The following is a 27,355-nucleotide window of genomic DNA, read 5'->3' on the forward strand; positions in this document are numbered from 1 at the left end:
ACAGGGCCGATGGCTCCGGCTACAGAAGTAACAGTACACTGAATGTACGATTGTGATCTAAATTCACTGACTATAATCTAAGCAGGTTGCTACCTTTAAGATGATTAATGAATTTAAGTGATTAAATACTGTTGTTATTAACCTGTCTCCCTGTGAACACTATTAGGTCCGAATGGCTCTGTGTGACTCTTGAATGTGCCTTTCCTAAACTCCAGAAAACAACTGATTATGTTGAAGAAAACAGTCACAGATTCTGTTATGGGGAAGAGCGGTTACCAGTGTGTACGAAGTGATTACCCCAGGGACGGGTAAGATCTTTTTTGGCCAAAAGGGCAACCTAAGACAGGGGGGTCACGCCACAAACACTGGGCATCTCCTGATGGAGGTGTTTTTTATGTGAGATGGATATGAGAGTGGCGCTGATTGACTGAGTGGCCACCAGCATCAGCAGATCATTGAGAGGCGAGATGAGCTGTAAGAAGTTCAGTCTGCCCCAGAAAATGTGAGCCCCTATACCACTCACCAGAAACCGCGTTGATTGTATGGCTTGTTTTTCATCTTGACAAGCATTTTCAACTATGCCAAGGGACAACACCCTGAAGGAAAGACAATTATAGCTTAAGAGCTGATCTGAATGGGCATTCAAGAGCCAGCAGAGACCATTGAATTGATAATTATCTGTTGTGGAGACAGTAAAAAACTTTTGTAATTTTAGTGGCCTGATGGGCAAGGAAAACGCAGAGATTGTGTTGATGTTGAACTAATGTGTTCTGACTCCTGTAGATCATTAGACATGACAAAGGACCATTATAAGATATGGTGGTGGCTAAAGATGACTCAAGAGAACTTTCTGGAAAACAAAGGTTAGGTAAATTGAGTATTTAAACTAAAGATAACCTCAGAAAAGATCATAGCATAATGTATTTTAGATTGTTGTAATGGTTCTAATTTGAGTCAAACATTTGCATTTTGACATGTGTGAACTATTAAGGATTGGCTATGACTATGATTATTTTAGTTACAGTCCTAGGAGGCTGTTGAAAAGATTATTTGCTTATAGTGAGAGAGAGAAAGAGACTGCCTGAGTGGAGGAAGGGATGATACTCTGTCTGTCTTTCTGTTATCGGTCAGCCAAAGAAAGCTGAAGCAAAGTAATAATTATGTACCAAAACAATCCAGCTGACTTTTCTAAAATCAAATGAATAATGAACAGACATGCTTTGAAATTGGTTAAGAGGCCATAAAAACATTAGATAAAAGATACAGGAAAAGGTTAGAATGTCACTTAGAATTTAAATCTTTTTAGAGAAAAGATATGAATAAGAAATATGAGCGGTTCATAGTCAGGGATGAGTGTGAGTGTTAATTCATGTTTTGTACAGTATGTGTTAGTTTAGGACAACTATTCTGTCTGAATAGTGTGTATAAAATTGTCATTAACCTCTGGAAAGAGTGTTTTAGCATTATAGATGGGTTAAGGCAAATGACAAATTTGAAAGTAAGCTGAGGATTGTGAGTCAATCTGATGAGAAGGCAACACAGAACAGGACGAGCTTTAAGTTGATTGATCATCGAGCTCTGTCTGTTAATTATTATTTTGGTCATTTATGATGTACAGTAGATTTGAATTACTTTCTGGACAGGTTTAAGTATTGATGTGTAAATTAAAATTGTGAAGTCGTAGATAGCCGTCAGTCATGTGTTGAGAAAAAAGTTATAGATTTGACAGCAACAAACACGTAGGCTAAGTAAATATCAGATTATCCAGAGAGCCCTTAACAGTTATGTATTGTAAAAAGGGGAGATTGTTATTCGACTGACATTGACGAAGTGTGCACACCACGACCTGACCTGACCAATTGATGACCTGGAGAATGTTCGTAGATGACAGTTGCTTAAGAGACCAAACAATAGGCCTGAAAAGCAAGAAACGCTGTGAGACTAGGGGCCGTTGCCTTAAAACAATTTGATAAGAAGATGAAATTGTGGCTTTAAGTAATATTTTTATTTCAGAGGCAGAGAAAGATGTCTAAAGGAAATTTGGCTGAAGGACAACGTTTGGGTTAGCAAACTTTATCCAAACAAATGTTACCAAATAAATATGAACAAATATTGCAGTTTTCCTGTAGCTCAAACATTAGAGTTTGGCACCTGTAACGCCAAGGCCATGGGTTCGATTTCCGAGGGAAAGCAAGAACTGATAAGAATGTAAATGTGTACCTTGAAATGTAAGTCGCTTTGGATAAAAGCGTCTGATAAATGTAAGATAATCTTATTATGTTAAATTGATGCATGAGATGAGATCTCGTGCATCAAGAGGAGGATGATAACAGTTGCCAAATATGGTTTACTAAGGGGTTCACATTTGCTGAAAGCCATCGCACAGGTGGGAAGATAAATGTTGGAAGGACATTGGGTTTAATTGGGTAAAAACCCTGCAAGAAGCCATTCTTCCCCCTAACAAAATTGCTGTGTGCATTGTTTGTATTTTTAAGTGTGCTAATAACAAGAATTGTTTCGACAGGAAACGCCAGAGCAGATGCGACAGCACAGCAGACAAAAGAAAACTATGTGACAATAACCTCAACATTTGTTTTTCTTTATAGAAGATGCAGACTTTTGCGCACATGGCATGAGCAAAGACACACACACACATGAACAAATGGTCAGATAAGAGCCTTTCAACTCTTCAGGGGGGTCAGAAGGACCATTTGCATTCAGGAAAGCCCAGGGGGTTAGAAAAACCATTTGTCTAAAACCAGCACAGGAGTGAAATGGCAGGGCAGACTGTGCCCAGTGAAAACAATAGCTATGAATGAATTTGACTAGTTATCCTGGCCTGGGTTATTATTGTGTCAGAAAGAAAGGTGCAACCCTGTGTAATGCCTAACCTAAAATTTTCATTTTGCAGGATGTCAGGATGTTTTAAACCAAACAGAACTGATTCTGTATTGTTTTGTTAACATGAGCAACGTGGGTTGAGTGTTTTTCAGGGGAAAAGGACCCTGAGTGCTATTCAGTGAGCAAGAAATTATTCGATGATATGTTTCAGGTTGAAAATTCCACAGGTCACACCAAAAGGGACGACAAGACAAGCGGTCACTAACAAAATCACTTAAGGTCTGCTTTCGCAGGTGACAGCAGACAGTAAATGACTCATTCCAGTGGGGGTGCGATCATGATCTAAGGGAAAATCTTGTAAGGATTTGAAAATGATTGAAGAGTGTGAGATCTGGGTCCAAGCATCTCACCTTAAACTACACCAACCAACGTCAGCAACCCCATACGCCAACGCGAAGAATAAAGTGAGGAATCAAGGATGTGCTAGAAACATACCTCTCCTTGCCAACGGTGGAAAGACCATTTCAACGGCACGCAAAGTGTCAAAATGGTGAAGATGGAACGTCCATGGGGCAACGAACATAGAAAAATGTTGACCAATTAATGGTTGAAGAAAAGTTTTGTGATTTTATTTGATTGAATCAAATTAGGGCTTAGTATTAATATAAATCTAATAATTTGACTTCTGCAAAGAAAAATGTGTTTTCAGGTAGAAGATCTATTAATTAATGTGAAGTATGGTGATAAGAAGAAAGACGGTATGTAATGGAAAAGTCAGGGATAATTTCGAACAACGAATGATCAAATTATAAAACTTTTCTGGTTAGATTTTATTAAATAGATTTTAATTAAATATAGCTTTAGAAGTAAAACCATTTCCTGACAAAATATTGTGATTAATTGAAAAAGGCTAAATACATAGTGTTATGATTGTATGTGTTATTCTGATCATTTTGTTATTAATGGGTACAGTCTATCCTAAGGGTGAACAAAATTATGCAGATGGTACGAGTGACAGAAGTTGAAATTATAATCATTTACGTTTTTTTCGGTATTATAATATCCTTTATTCTTACTATGCTTTAAGTTATACTGGAGTGACTGAGGGTCCGATTTATCAGGAATGCGGTAGCAGTGCTTATCCATTTAGCCCGGCTTCAGATAAAATGTTTACTTGCTTGCTGCTAAGTTTTTATTTTTATTATTTCTTTCAAGGTTCAAGTAAAATGATCAGATATACGAAAATCAGACATGAAGGGTATAACTGTGATGTAAGAAACTTGAATTAATTCTAGTCTTATGTAAAGACTTGAATTGATTCTATTCTGAAGATTTAATAGCGTAATGGGTTTAATTAAAATTAGAAAACAAGGCTGAATTTTTATATATATAGTTTATCAGAGAATGATAAAGAGGAGGAATATTGCTATGGAAAAATTGATCTTTTCTCTATATTTTATTTTCAATGATTTAACAAATGAATGCCATACATTCATTTGTCTGTATTTTGAGTTTCTTTTATGATGCTAGTACAGCTGCAGGGTGTGTATGTGATTTTAGAGGTGAGAGGATTCCCGGGGTCAAGGGGGGTCCCTTTTGTTCCTTGTGTTGTGGTGGGTGACAAGAGATAACACTATAAAAATGCTGGCCAACCTCTGCTCTGGGTCTCACTCCGCCTGCAGCTGGACTGTGGATGGACTGGGAACATTCTTGCAAGAATAAATATATTTTAAGGACAATTTGAATCATTGATGTCTCTTATGCCTGATGCTGTTTTGTTAGTTATTTGTTTTTGCCTCAACAGTCATCAATCATTTTGACAGTTGCAGGGGCATAACACTACTGAGCTGCAAGGCGAAGCTCTCGATTTACTGGTCGATCTACGTTCCTACTCTCACCTATGGTCATGAGCTGGACCTATAGTCATGACCGAAAGGACAAGATCCCAGATACAGGCGGCCGAAATGAGCTTTCTCCGCAGTGTGGCTGGGCGCTCCCTTAGAGATAGGGTGAGGAGCTCGGTCAGTCGGGAGGAGCTCAGAGTAGAGCCGCTGCTCCTCCACATCGAGAGGAGCCAGCTGAGGTAGCTCATCCCACTGGGAGGAGACCCCAGGGAAGACCTAGGACATGCTGGGGGGATTATGTCTCCCGGCTGGCCTGGGAATGCCTCGGTATTCCCCCAGAAGAGCTGGAGGAAGTGTCTAGGGAGAGGGAAGTCTGGGCGTCTCCGTCCCCGGATAAGCGGAAGAATTTGGCCTTGCTAGATTCCCTTTGCACGTTGGCTCCACCTGGGTCAAACATCGCATCGCCTCTGCTCCGGGCCATCCACTGCTCTCTGGTCCTCCACCACCCCTTCGGCTGCAACTTTCTCCTCCCTACCTCAGGCTCCACCTCCGCCCTCGGTCGCTCCAACTCGGCCTCATACCTCCAGACCCCCACCTCGCTCTCGGGTGGTTGTCGCTGCAGCTCTGTCATCTTTGCCATCTCTCCACCACCTCGGCTCATCGGCTGCACGGTGGGCTCCAGCCTTGCCGTCATTGTCTCCAGTCATCCTCTTGGCGGCCCTCACCAGCATTCCTCCATTGCTCCTTGCTCCATCAATGCTGTGGCCTGGATGAAGAACTATCATCCCCTGCTCAAGGTCATCCCTTGGCTCACTCCACCATCATCACCACCCTGGAGGTCACGTTAGTTTAGACTCGCTATGTTTCGTCATCGTCTGCCTTCGTCACTCATTTGTTGTCACAGACACTAATTATGTTCAGCTGTGCACTCATCAATCACCCTCACTATAACCTGTAGGGGAGAGGGGGGTGATTTGTGCCAGGGGGGAAGTAGTTCCACCCCTTGTTTCTGAAAAACCATAGAAGAAATTGGTCATGTGACCACATAATTTTGAAAAGCAATCACTTTTACTCATCCTCCAAAGAAGAGAGACACATGGCATGAGAGTTAAGCACATTTTAGTGCAAAAAACTGTGTTTTCCCTTTCAAAGTAAAATTTCTATGATTAAGGTTTTTTGATTGTAGTGTCTGAACAATTATAGACAAGTTTGAAAGCATTTCACACATGTTTTAGTGCTTTAGTAGGCTACACAATGAGTATAATAACTATACAGTTAGCATGATGTTAGCTCTTAACTGCTGGATCATGCTAGTTTTTCAAACTTGTGGGTCTGGGGTGATTTGTGCCAAAGAGCCTGTGTTAAGTTGTGCCAGATCCAGACCACTTAGACCTCCATACTCACAGGGGATAATCTTGAGAAGTGAGGAGATGGGCATGCCTCATCATTGTTTGACTTAGACCTGCCTGCTATTTGTTTAATTTAGCTAACACTGATTTCAGTTTTGAGTTTGCACTATGTTATTAAAGAGAAGTTTTATTCCGTTTTTAAGTGGCCTATGTCACAATAGGATGTTTAGAAATTAGCCTAGTCACTTTATTCTTATATGTTACATAGCTGACAGACAGCGCTCTGTCAACAGGCATCTATTGCCAAAGCCTTTTTGCCTGAAATGATTCACAAATATCATATATTGTGTTGCTATGGTGCTCTAAATGGTTGCTAGGGCATAGCTTGATAGCTTCACAATGATCCTGACTGACTGATTGGTCGTCTGAGTAAAATGAGCCCAGCCCCTTGTCTCTATGACACTGTGATCCAGAGTTATGTTCAATACAAAATCCCTATGCAATTGACCATAGTAGGAAAAACGCATGCTATGGTATTCCAGGGTGACAATATCTAAATAAACCTTAAATGAGTAATTTTGTATTGAATTTATCTTGCTTTCATATAGCATTACGGTTCATAACATTAAAATGTTCTGTTTTACTACAGAAATCACTGGCACAATTTACCCCAATATATTCCCCCAAAGGCACAACTTCCCCCGCACCAGGGGCAAGTTGTGCCATGAGACCACTTTTTTTTTCAATTTATTTTAGATCCAAAGTTATTGTTCTCAGGGATGCAACACATCCTGAAATATATGTACATCTTTAAGTTGAAGGCATTACTGCCATGGCCTCACTTTAAAGTCACTTAGAGTAAAAACTGGCACAACTCACCCCACTTTCCCCTAAATATGTTCAGTTTTGTTTCAGTTCAGTGTCCAGTGTCGTCAGTGTGGCGAACAGGACGAGGCTGAGGGCCGTGGGTGGCGTGAATGCTAATGAGCGACACCTGTGAGACGCACCGCTCTTGTATCTCTCACGGAGGAGCGGAAGCATAAAAGGAGGAGCGACGACAGTGGAGATCAAGAGAGGCCAGGCCTGGATTTTATTTTGTGGTTTTTATGTTTTATGTGACAGCAGTCGTCCGTGAGGGGTTGCTGTCTTTTACTTTTACTTGATTTATGTTATGTCATTAAAGTCTTTGAATGTTCGCTGGTTCCCACCTCCTTCTTCCCACAACATTGAACCTCGGTACAGTCAATTTTGGATGTGTTGTGTTTGATCTGTTTTGTGGAATACCGTTTGATTGATTAAACGTTAACTGATTGCCTTCATCATCGTCTTTGTGCTCGTTACTACAACCACCACCGTGACAATAATAGCCTATATAAATTATCTATCATTTTATTTTATTTCCCTTAAAGGAGACATATCATGCTTTTAAATTGTTCCTTTTTACATATAAATCATACATTTGTAGTCTATATAAAGCGGAACTGCAATGCTTGGGTCTGAATTCTTCATTATTATAGCTCCACAAGCCCCCTTTTCTACCCCTTTTCTGATGTGCGTCTGAGAGCAACTCGTTTTGGTGCGGTCTCTTTAAATACAATTGAGACACTTCATACCCCGCCCCCTCTCCAGGTTGCAGAGGTTCAACTCCACCCCGTTCGGCCATTTTTGTAGTTTGATAGCAGAGATACGATTATCTAGCGGCACAGAAATTTTTTATTCACACGTTATTAACAAAATGTCAACAACGGAAGACTTGTCCAGCCAGCCTTACATGTTCGAGCCAGAGTCGGAGCCGGAGCGAGATGAAAATGAAGACGACGAACCTGCAGAACAACGTCTTCATATGGATGTATCGCACTGGTGTGTACTGTATTTACACATGAAACTTTGGTCTTCCGACATTTTACCATCGTGTCGATTTATTTTGATTAATATGTGCGAGGGAGAGAGAGCAAGACAGCGTCTAGTTTGGAGAAGGTGATGTCTTGTTTACACTTTCGCCTGGCTCTGAAGAGAGAGAGTGCGCGCGCGCGACCGGGTCTCTCTCTCTGCTCGTTCTTTCAGTTAAACATGCGCCCTTGTCACAAGCGCGGCAGTTCATCTACATTAGACGGTGTAATGAAGCGTGTGGGTTACTACATCCAACAACCGAACATTTTAACTTACCCTCTCGTAACTTCTGCATCCTTTAGCTTGGACTACAAAATTGCAACGAGAAATAAAAATGGTGGATTGCTCGAAGTGTTGGGCCGGAAGTCGATGTCCTTATTTGGCAGTTCCACTGCAAATACTGTGACGTAATAGTTCAAAAAACGTCATAGATAACAGAAAAATCGGAACAGGTTGAAAAATATGACCAAAACAGAATATAAAGATATCAACGAAGCACCTGAAGAGAATAATTTCATATTTTCTGTACTTCTAAACACTCCAAATATACAACAAAATGCATTTAAGGGCTAAAAAAGTGCATTTGGCATGATATGTCCCCTTTAAATTCTCAAAGTTACAATTAACTGCAAATCAGTGTTTGTAATGAAATATATACGTAATGTGTAAGCAGGGACGAGGCAGAGAGCGAGATGCAGCAAACATTTATTCAAACAAACATAATAAAAGTAAATCCAGGCAAAACTGATCAATCTAGACACAGGAAAGGAAGGCAAGGAAAACTGACAACAAGCGCGCGCACACACACGCACACGCACACGCACACGCACACGCACACGCACACGCACACGCACACACACACGCACACACACACGCACACACACACACACACACACACACACACACACACACACACACACACGTAACATCCATAGAAGGACAACACCAGACAAGGACCATGAGAAACACTGGGGTATACATACACAAGGGGAGATTGGCAAACAACACACACCTGGGAAGAGTCAATGAACTAATTAACAAGAAAAACTACAAAGGACTACAAAACATGCCGCAAAACAGGAAATAACATAAAAGTTCACACAAGACAGGTATCATGACAATATACTAAATCCATAAAAACCAAAATATTTAATTTCAGGGATGTGCAAATAAAATAAGTTTAATAATGTCACATGACCAGTTAGATAGTAACTAAATTAAATTTTACAAGAACCAGCTATAAATGAATATGTATATAAATATATAAATTAATAAATTGTAATATTGCTTTATTGTTCTAGTGTTTATTTTTAATCAAATTGTCATGCTAGTCATATCATGTCTGCTGAGGGGTTAGACACTTTCTTTATCTTAAAAATCCATTGTCCAAAAAGTTGTATGTGCATTTCTTGTTGTTTATTATAGGTTTGATTAATGAGAAAATAAACTGTTAGAAAAGGTAATGCACACTTAATGAAACAACTTTGGCTGACAAACAAACAGAAGGCATTGTCTAAAGACCATGTACTCCCAAGCAAGCCACACCGAGGCCTTTAAACGTCTGTCCTGCAGAAGGTGCACATCTCAAGAAAACAAAGATTAACAAAAATGATCTTTCAAATAAGGCAAATAAATGGCTCCTGCAGTTCTGTACAGCTGGTGCTGATATATGACTCTAAGTTTCACATTTCATTTTACAGCGACCAGTTACCCCACATTTACAGGATGGTTCATTGGATCTCTTCCCATTATAATTTGAAGAAGTAACCACTTTTGTATAAGCGGCCGAAGCTCAAACCTGATTTCTGTCAGCCTCCACTTTTCTCCTTAGCATTTTCAGTCATTTTTGTATACTATCCCCTATGTTTGTGAAGTGTGTTAATGTGTTTCATGCCAGTTAAGGTATATGCCAGTCCCACACCGAGTATCTCCCCTACAGACTATTCATGCCAATCACCCATTGGAAAGGTGGCAGCTGATTTTACTGAAGATCCTGTGATACCATCAGGAAATAAATATGTCCACGTTCTCCAAAACTATTTCACTAAGTATGTAAAATTTTACCCTATGAAAGATCAGAGAACTGTAACTGAACAGCTCATGCTAGCTAGTCACTCTAGTCCAGTGGTTTTCAATCATGTTCTTTAGGACCCACTTGGGGACCTGAGCCAAGAGTGGAGTGGTGAGTAAGAAGGTCAGTGCAGCATGATTATTGCCAGTTTCTCATTCCAGTAATTGGCTTGGAGCGACAGGATAAAAGCAACCAGGGAAGGTGCGAGAGAACTTGGTAAACTCGTGTCTGTGTGCGTCTCTGTGGAGAACAAAGCCAAAGGAACTGTTAAACTGAAGGGTCAGTGTTTGTTTTGTTGAGAGAACTGTTGGAAAAAAGTACACCTCTGTCTTCTCCTTGCCGTGAAGAACTGTCATAACAATGATGAGGAGTTTCACTGCAGCATTTTTTAATTCTAAACTTCTGTTTATGGCACGTGTGACAGCAATAAAGCAAATAAACTGTGTGAGCAACCTGATATCCTTAAGGTAAGTCATTTGATTTGTATAAATTCACTGTTGAACACATTTCTCTTAGAGTTAAACCCACTAAATACTATCATACAACTTTAACTCATATAATTATTTTAAGGGTGTTTACCTATAGTAATGGCTACCATTTAACATCTAAGTTTTGCACATATAATTGTATATGACAGTTTCTAAATGGACACTCTAACACAATGATCAGAGTCTGATATCTAAAACACCTATGATCAGAGTATATGGCACCATTTACATCCAATTGATCCGAATGGCATCCATATTGTTTTGTGATCAGATTACTCCCAAAACACATTTGGAGGTGGCATGTGATCAAATTGCCATTAATAGATTGAACCATAATCATGCAGAAGATAAATTACATAAAGTGGAGATGTGGGAAGCTTATCATTTTTCATATTTTTGCATAATTATCTCTTGATCTTCAGCAAACAAGTTATACTGCTTAACCCAGTTGGAAACCAAATAAGGTTGGATTTATTAGATATTGTCAGCCTGACACCTAAACCTGAGATAAAGAATTCAAATCCTTTTGGAATAGTATTCTCCGGCTATCATCCATATTCCTTACAAACACAAGCTAAATTAAGGTAAACCAGGAGGAACTTTCAGATTGGTGGTATTTTCAGATGTGTCTTTGGGTGGAAGTGAAAAAAAAAAGGCACATTTATAGTAACCATGACTGTTTCAATCTCTCCTGTAATAGGACTGTGAGCACTCAGAAGAGGACATGTCCACTACTCTCTGTCCATCCCAGTCGAGGGCTGGTGGATGAGAAGTTTCGGATTGTTGTAACAAATTTACCACCAAGTCAAAAGGTGACACTACACTCTCTACTTCAAACAGAGGATAAGGACTTCTGGGAGGCGTTTGGACACTTCATCAGTGATGAACACGGAACAGTTACAGGTGCGTGGTAGTCTAAATGCATGACTTACAAAAGTTACAATGGTAACCAGTTTCACTGGAATACTATGGTTAGGACAGATATTGTTACTGTTAGAATGAAAAGGTGCAGATGACACACAACTCAAATCTCTATTACTTTGAGTTACTGAAACCTCTCATGACACGTGTACAGAGCAGAGCATCTCTCACACTGGCTGTTTCTCAATTCCAAGAACATGAGATGTGATGTGATGTATCTTGTTGCTCAACTGACCTTCCCAGCATGTTATAAGTAGTAACAAATGCACAATTAATACAACATAACACAAACAAATGTCAAAACCTATTAAAACTTCTTTCATATTATAATAGACATTTTATATGTCTTACAAGACTTGACTTGACGACATTATTTTAATATAATTTTATATCTTTTTATTTTACCGCGTGTATTTATGAAAATGAGTAGCCTGTGTTACCTATGCTTTGTATGTCAAGATTATTTTTAATATGCCAATAAAAATAGTGCAGGCTTTCTTCAGGTTACCACTTTAAGCTAAACAAATGGACAAAAGTTTACTTTCACAAGCTGTCATGTATTTGCGATTCTCGCAATCTCTGCACGTGCACGTACACAGTTCGGTTGGATTTACACTGCTCACTTGCGTGTCTTCAGGAGGACATATCGCCAAATCAGCCTCCGCTAGACGTGACAGTCTTTTTATTCAACCAGATTAACTGTGTTTGCATCCTGAGCTGCCCACGCTCTTCTTATTTTTTCACCTGCTCCCCTTTTCCACGGTGGCCATCCACAGATATCTCTCAGTTTTTTCGCGGTATGCACTACGGGATGCACTAATTGCCGCTAAAGACCTTCACCCGTTCTGCATGGTCTGCTTGGGCTTCAAGGATGCAGAAGAGGTTTTGGAGAGCCCGGAGAATTGCAGCCATGCCTTATGCTGACGAAGAAACTCCTGTTGCTGCGACACAATGCGTCGAGTTCGGCCTTTCTGACTCGGATGGAGGACACGGTGATGATGATGCGATACTGGGGGCTTCCCGGGGCACAACGTCCCTCAACTGGACTGACCAGCCCAATCCTGCATTCCCCAAAGATGACATCTTCGCGGGAAACCTCCCTTTTGTCTATAAACCGGCCGTCCCCGCGTGGGCCTTCTCGGGGTCTAAGACGGCAAGGAGGCCATCCTGCACTCTGGTGTTCCCCAGGATAACGCCCCCGCGGCCTTACCCGAGTCCATCCTCCTGGACTTCAGTGGCCGGCTCCACAGGGCCCCACCGACCAGGAAAGGGACATTTACGATGGGAAGCTGCTGGGACCCTCTCCCGGCCTGAGGAAACAACTCTCTTGCCAGTGTGCGTAAAGGACATGAGGAACAACTGGAGCCTCGAGGTAAAGGACATGGCGGCTCTCGGCATGGGTGGTCCCCCGCCATCGAGCCTTCTATCGCCGGGCACCATAAGGGTGGGCTGCTCACTCCCCCAAAGCCGGTTTTACACAACAAGATGGACCGCTTTTCTGCTTAAGTGCACCAGGCCGCTTACAAGTCCTCGGCCAAGCTCCAGTGGCCAAGGAGCTTGGTCCACCACGATCACCAGCATGCCCAGTTCTGATGGTTTCTAGCCCCAAGCTTTATGTACCTTCCCGTCCTGTAGTTCCTGAACCAGAGCCAGTTTACAACATGACCACCACACCAGAATCCTCAGACAAGATGCCCGCTACGCCTGTGTCTTCAAACAAGATGGCCACCTTGTCAGAGCCTCTTCCCATCGTGGCTGCCACTCGTGAGCCTCTTCACAACATGGCCGGCATACCAGAGCCTCAACTTTCACAGACATTTTGCCAGAATCTCCAGCCATCATGAACGTGCCGTTAGAGTCTTCAGCCATCATGGATGTCACATCTGTGTTCCCTGTTGTCATGAGCACTGCACATGAAGACTTGTCCCAAGGCTTTCCCAAGGCACTTGAGACGGGCTTCAAGTCTGGAAGGACACACCGCAAACATCGGTGCAAGCAGCTGGCATCTCAGCAGTAATGTCAAACCTGGGGGTCTCTGAGGAGGTCCCACTGTCTACTATACTCCCTGCTACGGCGATGGCTATTTGGTGTGTTTGGGCCATGCACTGTGCTTCAGTTGAAGAGTCTATTCCAGAGCCTGATCCAGCCCATGAGTTCGCTTCAGAGTCCACCTCAGTCTATAAGTCCACTCCAGAGTCTTTTTTTTTAAATGTTAATCAAACAACAAAGGACAAAGAAAAAAAATCACGGTAACACTTTACAATAAGGTTCATTAGTTAACATTAGTTAATTTATTAACTAACATGAACTAAGTATATGAGCAATACATTTGTTGTTTTTTCATGTTAGTTCACGGTGCATTCATTTATGTTAACAAATACAACCTTTGATTTTAATAACGTATGAATAAATGTTGAAATTAATATTAACTAAGATTAACAAATGCTGAAGAAAAAACCCTCTAATTACCTGACTGGACACACCCTCTTACTGATAACCACTTAACCAGCTACATTCATATAGCACAGGAATTGAAGATTCGACTGGCACTTTAATTAACTCAAAAACTTAAAAATACAATGACAAAAAGGTTGCTGACCTTGAAAAAAAAGGTTGTCAGAATATAGCTTATGTACAGTTATATATATAAGCTATAATTTTATTTTTTCTGTTTAACTTGTATTAGACGGCAGATCCAAATGAGAGAATAGTTGATAATATTATTTTTTAAATAAGAGAAATCACTGCCTAATCTGAATTTATTAAGAAAGCAGGTCCACTATTTTGTTTGCAGAACAAAATGAATAGCCTAAAAACCTTTATCTTGCCTTTATGTTAACTTATGAAATCATATAAAATAAACATTAAAACAAGATGCGTAATAAAGAAAAACTATTTTGCAAAAATAAATAAATAAGGATGCAAGATGTTTGACAGGAAATGCATCTCCAAAGTCGCTGGCATCAACTGCAAATATTGAACGTGTTTAGAAAAATCTTTGAGGACGACTGGCAACGGCTGGTTCTTAAATTAAGATTATAATCTTAAAACACTGCACACTACACAAATCTAAAACAGACGGTAAACACCAACTGGACCTAACTGGAACACACCTGCTCTGTTTGGGCATGATCAATCATCATGACCAAATTGCATTCATAATCGGTCTGACAGTCATGTAGTTTGTTCCCGGCTTAAGGTGTTTGAGTCATGTTTCAAACTACATAATTTAATTAACCTTCACCATCAGCCTCAACCAGGTTGATCAGGTTGACAACCAACCCACTAATCGGACCAGCCAATGGTCATAAATGACTAACATCTGAAGTAGCTAGAAACTTAGCATGGAAAGCTGGTTTTAGCTGGATCTTTTCCAAACTGTGCAATAAATTAATTCAACTTACTATACCTTCACAGCAACAATTTCCATTTATTGTTCATTCATTGTATAGTGCATTAGTAAACAGTTAGGTAGATGAGGAGGATACCTTGGAAGGAAACTACAGTATATTTCTTGAGCGAACAATGATCAAGACATTAAGTATATGATGTGGATATACCCTAATTTATATACCTTAGGGACCAAAGATGAAAGTTTGGGAGGCACTTATGAAGGAACAGAGCCAATGGGGTTGCTGTGGAGCATGAGACCCATACCAGGAAGTCAACAAGGACTCAGGTAGATTAGACTAGAACAATATGATAGTGTGTGCTTTTTATGACCAAGTTTAAATTCAGTTTTACTTTTTATTTGAGGGGTTTGAAACTCTCATTTGTTACCTAACTACATACTCTTTACTCCAGAATACGCAAGAGGGATGTTCTTACACCGATGGTAGTTCACATTTCAGTATACATTGGGCATCTATCTCAAGGCTTCAGCCAGGAAACACCCCTGGCAACGAGTGCCATAGAGCGCTGGCATGTAGCACCAGGTGTGAAAAGGATAAACATCAGGGAGGAAGAAGTACAAGGAACACTATTCCTTCCTCCAGGTACACACACACAAATTAATTAACAGATTTCTAATCACTCATAACTATTTAAGTTAAAGGTGAACTAAGTAACTTTTTTTACCTTAACTGAACAGCTTCGGAGTCATTGGAATGGTTATATTACTTATTTCGGGTTGAATGGTGGTCGTTTCGCACCCCCCTGGTGCCCGTGAGCGGAAAATACGCACTTGCAACTTTGGGGCGGCGGGCCGCTGGCCGCCGCGTCAGGAAGTATCGCGTGATATCAGGTCTCGCGATGTAAACAATTGCTTTACGGCCAAAATAAATCTGCTAAAATGCCGTCATTATTGCGCTCCCTCACGCTGTTCGAACCCGAATGAAGAAGACGTTTTAAAGAATATCCCATCTGCTTTGATGTCGTTGATCTGCTAGCCTCTGGTGTCTGAGAATAGCCAACGAGTTTTTACAACAGTGTTGTCAAATATCTTTTCCGAAGCTGTGGGGGGAGCTCTAGGGAGAAACCTGCGAGCAAAAAGCGAGAATACAGCGAAGAAATCCCGAAGTTACTGAGCACCGCTTTAAAGCAGAACTCGGCAACTCTAGCAAACTCTAGTCACTTCTTCACTGATTTTCCCTTTTGTTGTCGCATGTTTTCCCCACGAGCTCCCCCTACAGTTGTGGGGCGTATTTCACAACACGGTCGTAAAAAACTCACTTGTGGCCTCCTCCCCCTCTCTAACTGCTGCTCATGTGCATTTGTTATGATCGGAGAATGTGGAGCTGTGTATACCGAGGTGGGTAATCTGGTAATACATCATACATGCATGTGAGTTTATGTCGAATTGCCATAAAATTCGTGTTCCGCGCTCGTTCTCGTTCTCGCTTCTCACGAGACTTCCAATTTCTATCTTGCCGGGAGCGATATTTTTTTCCCAGGATGGTAGGGGAAGACTCATGAATATTCATTAGGGAAGTCATCCCTGATTGGTCTGATGACCTACCCCCCAGGGTGGGAATTATGTAATTTTAGGGGCAAGGCCATTTGGCCTCCACCTTTTCTTTTTTTTTAGGGGCACCAAGGCCATATGACAGGGCACAAAGGCCATCGTACAATTCAATGGTTTTCCCATTCAGATTGATACCATAACATCCTAATTTGGAATAAGACATGGATTATGACTTTTTTAATAAAAAAAAAAACATTTTTTATTGAGAGAGAGAGCACCATTACATCCAGAAGGTATACACCCTCACACAACAATAGAAACAACACAAATGCCAATAAAAGCATTCAGAAACAACACAATGCCAATAAATTAATAATTTCCTGCATTGTCGAACGCTCTTCTTCATGTGTTTCAAATTTGGACTATAATGTTCAGTAGAGCGCCCTCAGGCTGCTGGTATGAATTGAAAACACAGCACATCAGTACAGCGCTCATAATGATTACATCGACGCATTTGGCTATAAATTCAATAAAATATTATTCCTGTCAATAGAAATCTGATGTAAACTGAGAATATATCAATATTTCTCCAAATCTGCACACTTTTGAGCTAAAAGCCGCGAGGGACGTTGTTTTGTGAATCGCTTTCATGACGACAGCACGGGAGTTTTTTATGAATGGGAGCGTCTGACGCTCATAATTCATATTAAAGGTATCGACTCATTTTTGCATTTCATAACTCCTGACACAAATTAAGACATAACTGTCAATATAAATTTCTCAGAATACAATAGTGGTCAAATACTGAAACGTGAGTCTTATATCTTTTTAATGATGTAAGTTATAGTTTGTCAAGGTAATAACATTAAATCTTATAGTAACTGAACTATATAAAATAAAATAAAAACGCTTCAGTGCGCCGACGCCGTTACCTCTGGAACCTTGCATAGGGCCCTTTTCTGAAAAGGGCACTTATCTACTAGCAAATAGATTTTGATATTTTTAGGTCAAACCGTTCTTGTTTGTCAGTCATATAATGCAGGTCTATGGTCACGGTCTCAAAGAGCAGCCATCCACAGAGTCCAAATTAAAACAATTCCCCATCGTCCAAATTAAACAATTCCCCATCGTAAGTACACATTGATGGCCTAAGACACGAAACGAGCGGTTTGTGTGAGAAAACGAACAGTATTTATATCGTTTTTACCTCTTGTAACACAGCGACGTCCAAGTGATCTGAGGGCACCCGCGCTTCCTGCTGTGTGACGTGTGCGCAGACTGGTGCATAGATAGACATATAGATTTCGCCTTGGCTACGGCAGTTCATGAACGAATGCCGTAGCCAAGGCGAAATCTAGTGTATATATCTATGCCCCAGTTTCGACAACAGAGTGTCGTTCTTCTGTTGGTGCTGACGTTACATGCTTCTTGCACTGCTGTTTTGATGCGTGAGATCATCGATGTGATTATGACACTGCACCTGCGCGAATCCACAAACTAATTGAAGTTCAGAGACTACTTGGGTGGAACTTGGACAGGGCCAGGGCACACAGGCCACTGTGGCCGTACGATGATTTTTTTTTCACGGGGCATGAAGGCCAAAGTGTAGGGCAACGGCGGCCATGGCCGCGTGGCCGCGGTATAATTCCCACCCTGCTACCCCCTAACCTCACCCTAAACCTACCCGCCACTGGGGTTAAGACCAATCAGGGATGACTTCCCTAATGAATATTCATGAGTCTTCCCCTACCATCCTGAAAAAAGAAAAAATCACTTGCCGGGACGGTAGTCCCCAAGTTGCAAGGTTGGTTTTCCGCCTGGGAACGCTGGGGGGAGCAGGGAAAGTCACCAATATCACCAGAACAGGTTGTTTAACCATCCAAATTATTTCTAGACAGTTTTATTAAGTTAAAAAAGTTACCAAGTTCTGCTTTAAATTTGGCATTGGTTCATATTCTCTGGTATTTCCAGGGGTCAATATAGATCTTTTGTTAAAGAAGTCATGATAATTACTCGTGTGTAAAAATTACTTGCTGTGTGTTTCTAGGGCCTGGGCCATACCCAGGAGTGCTGGACTTGTGGGGAGCAGGTGGTGGTTTGGTCGAATACCGCTCTGCCCTGCTTGCATCTCATGGCTTTGCATCCATGGCACTTGATTACTTCGCTCCAAAAGGATTGAGATTGCAAGATGTTGATATTTCTTACTTTGAGGTAATTTAGAACTTTTGACAGTCTCCTAATGTGGATCAACCTTGGCATTACATTTGTTTTTCCAGAGGGAGAATCTCAAAGAAATTCGTTCAAAGCAAATGTGATAATATTAGGAACTCACTGATTAGCCACAACATTGTACAGAAAAGATTAAGTCAATAACATTGATTATATCATTACAATGCCACCTGTCAAGGGGTCAGCTTAAACCAGTTGAGAGCAGTCAACCAGCTCAGGCTAGTGAGGGGCCAAGCACCGAAGGTGCAGAGGCACCTATTGTATATGTTCCCGTTCTTCTTCTTCTTCCGCTCTGGGAGTCTATGGCAGCCCATAGAACCGCTTGCGGGAAAGTTATGAAATTTGGCACACTGATAGAGGACAGTCTGAAAAGTCACCATAGCAAATTTGGTGTCTTAAAACCAATCCCTCTAGCGCCACCAACTGTTCACTCATGTTTATGCTAATAACTTTTGAACCCTAAGGCCTATCAACAAAATTCGTTTGTCCACTTATTCCTCTAGCTCATGACGATTCGATTGCACCCTATGACGTCATTTTCCGTCATGGAAATTTTTCCGCCATTTAGAATTTTCCGAAAAACCTACTTTTTCTAACTCCTCCTAGGCCGTTGCTCCGATTTTCACGAAAATTGAACCAGATCATCTCCAGACCATGCCAACAAAAAGTTATGGAATTCAAGTTGATTCGTCAAACCGTTTCCGATAAACCCACGAACAAATTTTACGTAGCGCTTGCGAAAACAGATGTAAGGCTGTGTCTCCGCAACGGTTTATCGGATTCAGACCAAACTTGGTACATATCGTCACAAGCATGACCTGAGGCTACATGCTGTGTTTCGGCGCAGCGCCACCTACTGGTCTGGAGATATGGAAAATGGCTATTTTTGCTTATAACTTCTGAACAGTTTGTCCAAAAATCATAAAATTGGTCTCGTTAGATTCAGGGCAACATGCTGAGTCGACTCATATCCAATTTTACCATATCGGCCATTTTGACTGTCGGCCATTTTGAATTATGTGCTAAAATGCTGTATTTTATGAACGCATGAACGGATTGTTACGAAACTTGGTATGGGTAATCAGCACGATGTCCTCAAAGAACCTGAGAAGTTTCGAAACAGCGCCACCAAGTGGTGATTTTTGTTTTCAAATGCTTATAACTTTGGGTGTGGTCAACGTATTTTAACGAGACTCATCTAATTAGACTCCTGAATCCTTGCCGAGTCCTACGATACCAAACATGCTAGGTTTCTCCTTACGGTTTGTGTAGCGTTGTGATTTAGCGCTTAAAAAACATTTGGCTATATCTTCGAAACCGCTAGTCCGATCGAGACGAAACCACCGTCAGAAGTTTGGAATCATAGCTTGTTAAATAACTGTCAATGCCCAAATGCGAAAATATTGATATTAAGGGGTAGTAAACTCCAATCAAAGTCATGTGTCAGTCATTTTTTACGTGTTTTTTCATATAAATGTCTATAACTCCGAAGCAAATTGAGATATTTTCACCAAAATTGACACACATATGTATGGGCTCACTCGGAGCACACATAAAAAAATTGGTGGGACTGAGCCTCTTGGTGGCGCTATAATAGAACAAAACATGAAATTCCCTTTGACTTCAATACAGTTTTGTGAAATAAAATGTTATACTAAAGAAATGCATTGGTGTAATATTACAAAACTCAAAATGTGCCATCAGCACCATCCCCTGAAGGTACCCAAAATATTTCAAGACAGCGCCACCTAGTGGTCAAAAGTAATAACAAAATTTACAAAAAGGCTAATAACTTTTGAATAAATTGGCCTATTGAAATGACACTTGTATTAATAGATTTCTTGGGTCAGGCCGAGGACATAGATACCAAGTTTTCCTTATTTGGCCTAACTTCCTGTCCACCATCTTGATTTTCATTCAAAATATACTTTTTCGAACTCCTCCTAGACCGTTTGTCCGATTTTCACCAAAATCGAATCGTGTCATCTCCGGAAAGTGCCGACTAAAAGTTATGGATTTCGTGTCAATTGACGAAACCGTTTTCGTATACCGCAGCAGCAAAGTTGAGGCATGATGCCAAAAGGACTATTCAGGCTTTATCTCTGCAATGCCTTGACATATTGACACCAAACTTTGTATGTCTCATTGTCACTTCACTCTGACCACATCACATCAGTTTTGTGACTGCGCCACCTATTGGTCAAAAGTGATAATCCATTAAATCATATTTTTAATTACTGTTTATATGATTTTTCAGCCATTTCTCTTAAAATCTTCTTTAAATGTCTTTAATTGCTCATTGTTGCAGTTGGTCTGACACTTTCAGCACTGTTGGCATGTCTTGTTGTCTTATTCTTCTTGGCCCCGGTAATGGCTGCTTGCAGCTATATTTTTAGCTGTTTTTTCAACAGGGAGTTCTTGAATTTCATGTGTTGGAAGCAGGAAAAATGAGTGATTTTTACAAGGGCCAAATAGTGATGACTAGACAAATAGTGACTTCGTTTGTCAAGAAGATGGCTGTTGCTAATATGCCTTTCCAAAGTTTTTTTCTTGCCTTGCCCCGGTGAGGCTGCTATGCCGTAAAATTACCTACAAAAATTTAATTTAAATAAAATAATCAAAAATAAAATTACCTACAAATTATTGAAGCTACAGGGGATGCCTGGCAAGACGAAATACAGAGAGCTGTACTGCTCTGCTGCCTTAGCATAAAGGGGCAATGGATTTTCTACTCATTACCTATGACAGGTACAACATATAAGGATGCAGAGGAAGCACTGAAAGTCTACTTTGTGCCAAAAGCTAGTAACTGGTAATCGCTGTCAGGCGCCTCACAAGACAAGAATGTGCTTATCTCACAAATACGTAAGAGGCTTTTACTAGAAACAGATCTAGACTGGACAGAGCTGTTACGATAGCAAGCCAGATTGATCCTGCAGCCAATCTGGCTAAATCTATTTAAAATTCCCGGCAAGTTACCGTCCCCATACAAGCAGTGTAGCACACAGTAAAACACAGAACAAGGGGAAAACCGTCACTTGTACCTCTTATTTTTGTCCAGGTGGAAGAGGAAGTCATGCCTTCGCTGTGTATAAAGTGTAAAAAGATTGGACATTATGCTAAACTGTGCCAATCAGCGCAATCAAACATGTGCGAGGTACTGTACACAGAATATTCAGCTCGTACTCCCAGCTTTGCAAGCACAGTGACTATATCTACTTCTGACTCACAGACTTGTGTGGTGGATTTAGTGGTTGACAGTGACACTGGGTCTTTCGTATCTATTCTGGCCTACAGTACTTTCAGAAACGTTGTGCTGACACAACCCACAGCTAGGCATGTGACGTATTCGAAAGCCCAAATTCCGCTCAGATTCTGCTATGTTCTACATTGTGGACAAAGGGACACCACTCATGAGGATTGAAAACAATCAAGTCCTGCCTGTAGATATGTATGGGACATTTGACACTGCTGCATCCGACTGCAGGTTTGCAATGACTTTAACTGGTTCCTAAGGGACACAAAGTTTACTGATCCTCTCACAGCTGCCAAAAAAATGGGAGTGGGTTCATATGTTTTTAGTGATGGAAAGACACAGAACAACTCTGGCTGAGAACACTCACTAGTCACTACACACACTTATACCACTAGACCCAAACGTTATGTTACTAAAATCTGATGTTCTAAAAAAAGGGTGAATTATATTGTTGACTACTATTTTGTAAAGGAAGCCAGAACTGTCGAAGTGTTGTTCTGACGTAATGTGTTTAAGAAAATAATTGAAAGAGTAAACAAGATGGGTGCCGTTTGTTTCTCCTGTCTCATCCGCTTTATTGGTTAATTACTCATGACAGATATAACAGAGTTGTTTTCCCATAAAGGAGTTGTTATACTGCCAAATTTCACTCTATGCCAACTCCAAATTCTGTGTAAAGTTTGTAATGACTGGCTTTTAATCCATGAAAGGATGGAGATCCCACATTGGACAAATGCTGGAAAAGGGAAGATTTAAATAAATAAAATATGTCAGGAAAAAAAGCCTTGTGTGCAGCACTCTAGCATATGCCCACAAGGCTATTACTCTGACCTGGGGTGACCCGAGTTAAAGTCCTGGCTTATGGTCCCATTCCCTTCTCTCCTCTCCAAATGTTTCCTTAATCTCTCACTGAACTATCCTATCAAAGGCAGAAAGTTAAAATATATTCATATATAAACATTTCCTCTAGTGGTGGAACAAACCTCCAACCTTCACTCAAAAATCAGAATCCATTGGGTTTGAGTATATGCAAACCTAAGTTGGGTTGTTATCATTACTGTAACAATGAGGCAGGAACGAAGCAGAGAGAGAATCCACATGCAAGCACTACTTTAATAAAACAAACAGGTAATCCAGGACAAACAACAGAATATGGAACTCAGGACAGGAACAAGGAAAAGTTAACAGCAAACAGCTACAACGACCGACAAACAACAACTGAAGCACAGAGGTTTAAATACACAGGCAAACAAGCTAAACAAAGTTTGATGGTTTGATGGACTGGCTTTTAATCCATGAAAGGATGGAGATCCCACACTGGACAAATGCTGGAAAACTATTTAAATAAAAAAAATGTAAGGAAAAAAAAGCCTTGTCTGCAGCACTCTGACATATGCCCACAAGGCTATTGATCTGACCTGGGGTGACCCGAGTTAAAGACCTGGCTTATGGTCCCATTCCCTTCCCTTCTCTCCTCTCCAATTGTTTCCTGTCTCTCACTGAACTATCCTATCAAAGGCAGAAAGTTAAAACATATTCATATATAAAAAAAATTCTCTAAGTGGTGGAACAAACCTCCAACCTTTGAGTATATGCAAACCTAAGTTGGGTTGTGTGGTGAAAGGTTGATTAATCTTTACAGATGTGTGTGTTTATATTTGTGTGTACATATTTCCTGTAGAAAGCATACCAGATCCTGAAGAATCATCCAGTGGTACAGTCGGATCACCTGGCTGTGCTTGGGCTGTCTTTTGGAAGTATAATCACACTCAGTATTGTGGCCTACTCTGATGTCATCAAGGTTTGCTTGGCCTACACCAGTGATCTCAAACCTTGCTCCTGGAGAACAACTGTCCTGCAGACATCAGTTTCAACCCTGCTCCGACACATCTGCCTGTAATTTTCAAGTAACCCTGAACGCCGTGATTAGCTGGTTCAGGTGTGTTTGATTGGGGATAAATCTGAACACTGCAGGACAGTAGCTCTGCAGGAGAACGGTTGGAGACCCACACACATGAATCTACATTTTGAATGCAGATATATTTTTCTTGAATTACATTGGTATGTTGATCAGTCTCTATTTATTGTCTTTTAGCCCCAGTGCTCTGTGTGTATTAACGGAAGTCACCTGATTCCTTTTGACAAAAACCTCTTTGACCTAATTGAGGAGATGAAAAAGTAAGAAATATGTTATGGTGTTATAATGTGTTTTGCTATTTTTGTTATTCAGTGTAGGCCCAAAATTTGAGCACTAAAAAAGTGTAAGAACTTGACAAGTACTGCATCTCTGTCAGTGGCTTTCATAGAATCACAGTTACATTCATAACTGGCATTTTATTTTATGCCTCCTGACTGTCAGTGAGGCTTTTGGATGACCACATACCAGCATAGGAAAGAGTGAAAGATACACGTCCATCAGGAAAGAAAACTATACTTGGGAGAACTGCAGGAACAAACACTGTAAAAACTGATGCTTAAGAAATTCTGTAGAAACTAGTTAAAGTGGATGGGGATGACCAGGTAGCCTCTGCACATATATCATTAAGTGGGACCCACACTTAGTGTGTGTGTGTGCGTGCGGGTGCGTGCATGCGTGTGTGCACATACAGAGTGGTTGGTAAAATTCCAGTCGAGTCTCCATTCACAGTTTTCATTGCTCCCTGCTCTTTGAGCACAAGATAATATGCGTAAATAAATGTAATATGGTTATATAAGATGTGTATTTAACCTTTGGCAACCAGAAAGTTTGTGTATGTACATTTTGAGCATAGTATCAATGTCCATTTATAATGGATTTCTTTCAAATAAATGCCATGTTAGGTCAATTTAAAAAATTTAGGTTTGACTTAAGTGTTCATATTTATTATGGGGCCACAGTATGATAATACAAAGTGAACTGAAATAATTGTAATAATTTGCTCAATTTTTAAACAGCAGTAATATTGAGTAAAATTGTTCAATGTAAATATTTTACTAATGATAAGCACAAAAAAAATATTCCAGGAATGTAGATAAACTACGTGTGAATGAGGAAAACCAGGTAATTCACAGAGATGTTATCTTAACGACTCCCCCAGACCCACCAGTAAAAGTAGATGTGAGTATACACAGTATGTTGATATTATGGATACGTTGATATATAGTCTGTTTTGCTTATTTATATTTTCTTGTGATGTCAATTGTCTGTTTTTATTTAAATGCACACAGGTTGGGAGAATAAAGTGTCCACTTCTGTTGGTGACTGCTGGTGATGATCAGGCTTTTCCAGCAGTTGAATCTGCTGAAGATGTGAGTTAAATTTTTTTGTCTGCTGTTAAGATAATAACTGTCTGAAACTGTTTTCAAATGGCTTAAATTTGGATAACATGCAAAAAAGTTTTTTGAAGGTTAAAACAACGGAAATGTTGTTTTTGAAAATGATCAAAAATGCTGGCGCTGGCTGGCAACGTAAAAAAAAAAAAATGCTGGCAGGGAAAGAGTAAAAAATAAAAGCCATTTCAAACCCCTTTTGTACCCTTTATGTAATGGTTAGTTAAAAATGTACTAACTATTAATTTATTAAAAAGCTTTAATTCAAATTGTCTGATCCCTGATATTTACTTTTTAAACCCAGATTGAGATGATGATGGAGAAAGCAGGAAATCGGCACTTATTGGAAGTCCTGATGTATCCCGGGTCTGGTCATCTAATTGAACCGCCGTGCTCACCTCACTTTCGCGCAACTAAATTCAACCTACAGTTGACAAAACAGAAAGGTATACCGTATGCATGCATAATCAGTTTATTATTGGCTTAATGCCAGTTCTAGATTTTATTTGTGATTGTGTGTGTGTGTTTTACATCTGTTTTACATGGTGTTGTTGCTGCAGTTGTCGCTCTGTGGGGTGGACAAACACAATCACATGCGTATGCACAAGAGGATGCATGGAATAAGATATTGGCATTTCTGCGGGAGCACCTCTACTTCAATGAAACACTGCATTATAGAAAAACATCTAGCTGTGTCATATCAGCTGAGTAAATTCATTTTGAGTTAACCCCTTTACATCTAACAGTTCTCAAGTTTTTTTTTTTTTTATTGATGACATGATGATATATGTTCTTATGATGGCCAGCTTAAGGAGAAATGGTTTTGAATTTTATTTAATTTTCAAATGAGTTTGTGGAAAAATGCTTTTCTTTTTTTTTTGAAGATTTTATGCTTTTGTTTATGTGCACTTTCTTCCATGTACTTACCAAGATGAACAATCAGCAGCAAGCAGATATGCACAATACATCACCAAGTGTTTAAGCTACTGTGTCCATTTAACAAAAGATTGAATGTCTTTAGGGCTTCAAAACTAATCGATAAACATTATTAATAATAAAATGTATTAATTGTTTAATAATAAAAAATAATAAATACAATAGATTATTAAAATAATAAACAACATTTAGCCAGCCACATCACTTTACAGTCGTGTAGCGAGTTCAGGACCTTCGCTAGCGGAGTGAAAGGTATTGAAGATTCTAAGGGCCCCCGCAATTTAGATATATATATATATTATTATATATATGCTACACAAAAATATATAGGCTTTCAAAAATACAATTATTTTGCATAGCATTGCATTTGCTGTGTATTGACCAAGTTCATAAAACAATGTTTATGTTGGCAACAATATGTATATGTAGATGCCACATTCTACTGCTCCAGACACGTCAACGCATCTGCCATCTTGGAATGGTCTCAACATCGGTAAGGAACAATGTGTCTAGCTCTCAGCGAGTCAGGATTTTACAGCCGCTACTTCCTCGTGCCAAAGAAGGATTGCGGCCTCAGGCCCATCCTCGATCTCAGACATCGGAACCGTGCCCTTATGAAGCGGCCGTTCAAGATGTTAACATTGAAACAAATCCTCTTGCAAGTGTGCCCGGGGGATTGTTTTTTTCAGTACTGTAGGGGTTTTACTCCCCCTACAGTACTGGCTGAAACCCTGTGTTCCATCCCACACTGAGGAAGGACCTCCTTTCCCAAGCGAAATGAATTATCTGGAACCCCAACCAGAGTCTCGACAGAAGCCTATGGACCTCTCTGCGAGGGTCCTAAACACTATTTCTGAGGCTAGAGCCCCATCCACTAGATGCCTCTACGCCCTTAAGTGGTCTGTTTTCACTGGCTGGTGCGCAGCCCTGAGGGAAGACCCGATGTCCTGTGACATTTCACTGGTACTGTCTTTCTTTCAATAGCTGCTGGACAAGGGTTGCACCCCTTCCACGCTAAAGGTCTATGTGGAGGCCATAGCAGCACGCTCCTGTGAACGGCCAGTCCGTAGGCAGAAACAACCTGTTTTTTCACTTTCTGAAGGGGTCCAGAAGGCTAAACCCGTCTCACCCCCTCACGGTTTCTACATAGGACCTGTCTGCGCTTCTTTCCGAACTGCAGCCCCTTTCGCTTAAGACCGCCCTCCTGCTAGCCCTACCATTAGTCATGACTTAAGTTTGGGCCTAACAACTGGAAAGTTGTCGTCAATCCAAGACATGGCTAAGGTGCTCTCTACTCCATTCAGAGTACAGGTCATTA

The 27,355-nt window shown here is 40.5% G+C and overlaps 1 protein-coding gene across 1 annotated transcript; it reads left to right on the forward strand.

Annotated features, from left to right (window-relative positions):
- Window positions 1-228: 228 nt before the first annotated feature.
- Window positions 229-25,929, forward strand: LOC311289779 (peroxisomal succinyl-coenzyme A thioesterase-like; the record flags this gene model as incomplete). The annotated part of the gene is made up of 13 exons (XM_084408027.1): window positions 229-308; window positions 784-863; window positions 5,025-5,528; window positions 11,126-11,386; window positions 14,984-15,083; window positions 15,209-15,399; window positions 18,355-18,518; window positions 23,474-23,593; window positions 23,888-23,970; window positions 24,796-24,889; window positions 25,000-25,080; window positions 25,406-25,547; window positions 25,662-25,929. The coding sequence occupies 13 exons, from the start codon at window positions 229-231 to the stop codon at window positions 25,811-25,813; spliced, it is 2,052 nt and encodes a 683-aa protein (XP_084264153.1). The 3' UTR covers window positions 25,814-25,929.
- Between the last annotated feature and the right edge of the window lie 1,426 nt (window positions 25,930-27,355).

Source organism: Rutilus rutilus, assembly GCF_951802725.1.
Source record: "Rutilus rutilus genome assembly, chromosome: 4".
Classification (NCBI taxonomy): domain Eukaryota; kingdom Metazoa; phylum Chordata; class Actinopteri; order Cypriniformes; family Leuciscidae; genus Rutilus; species Rutilus rutilus.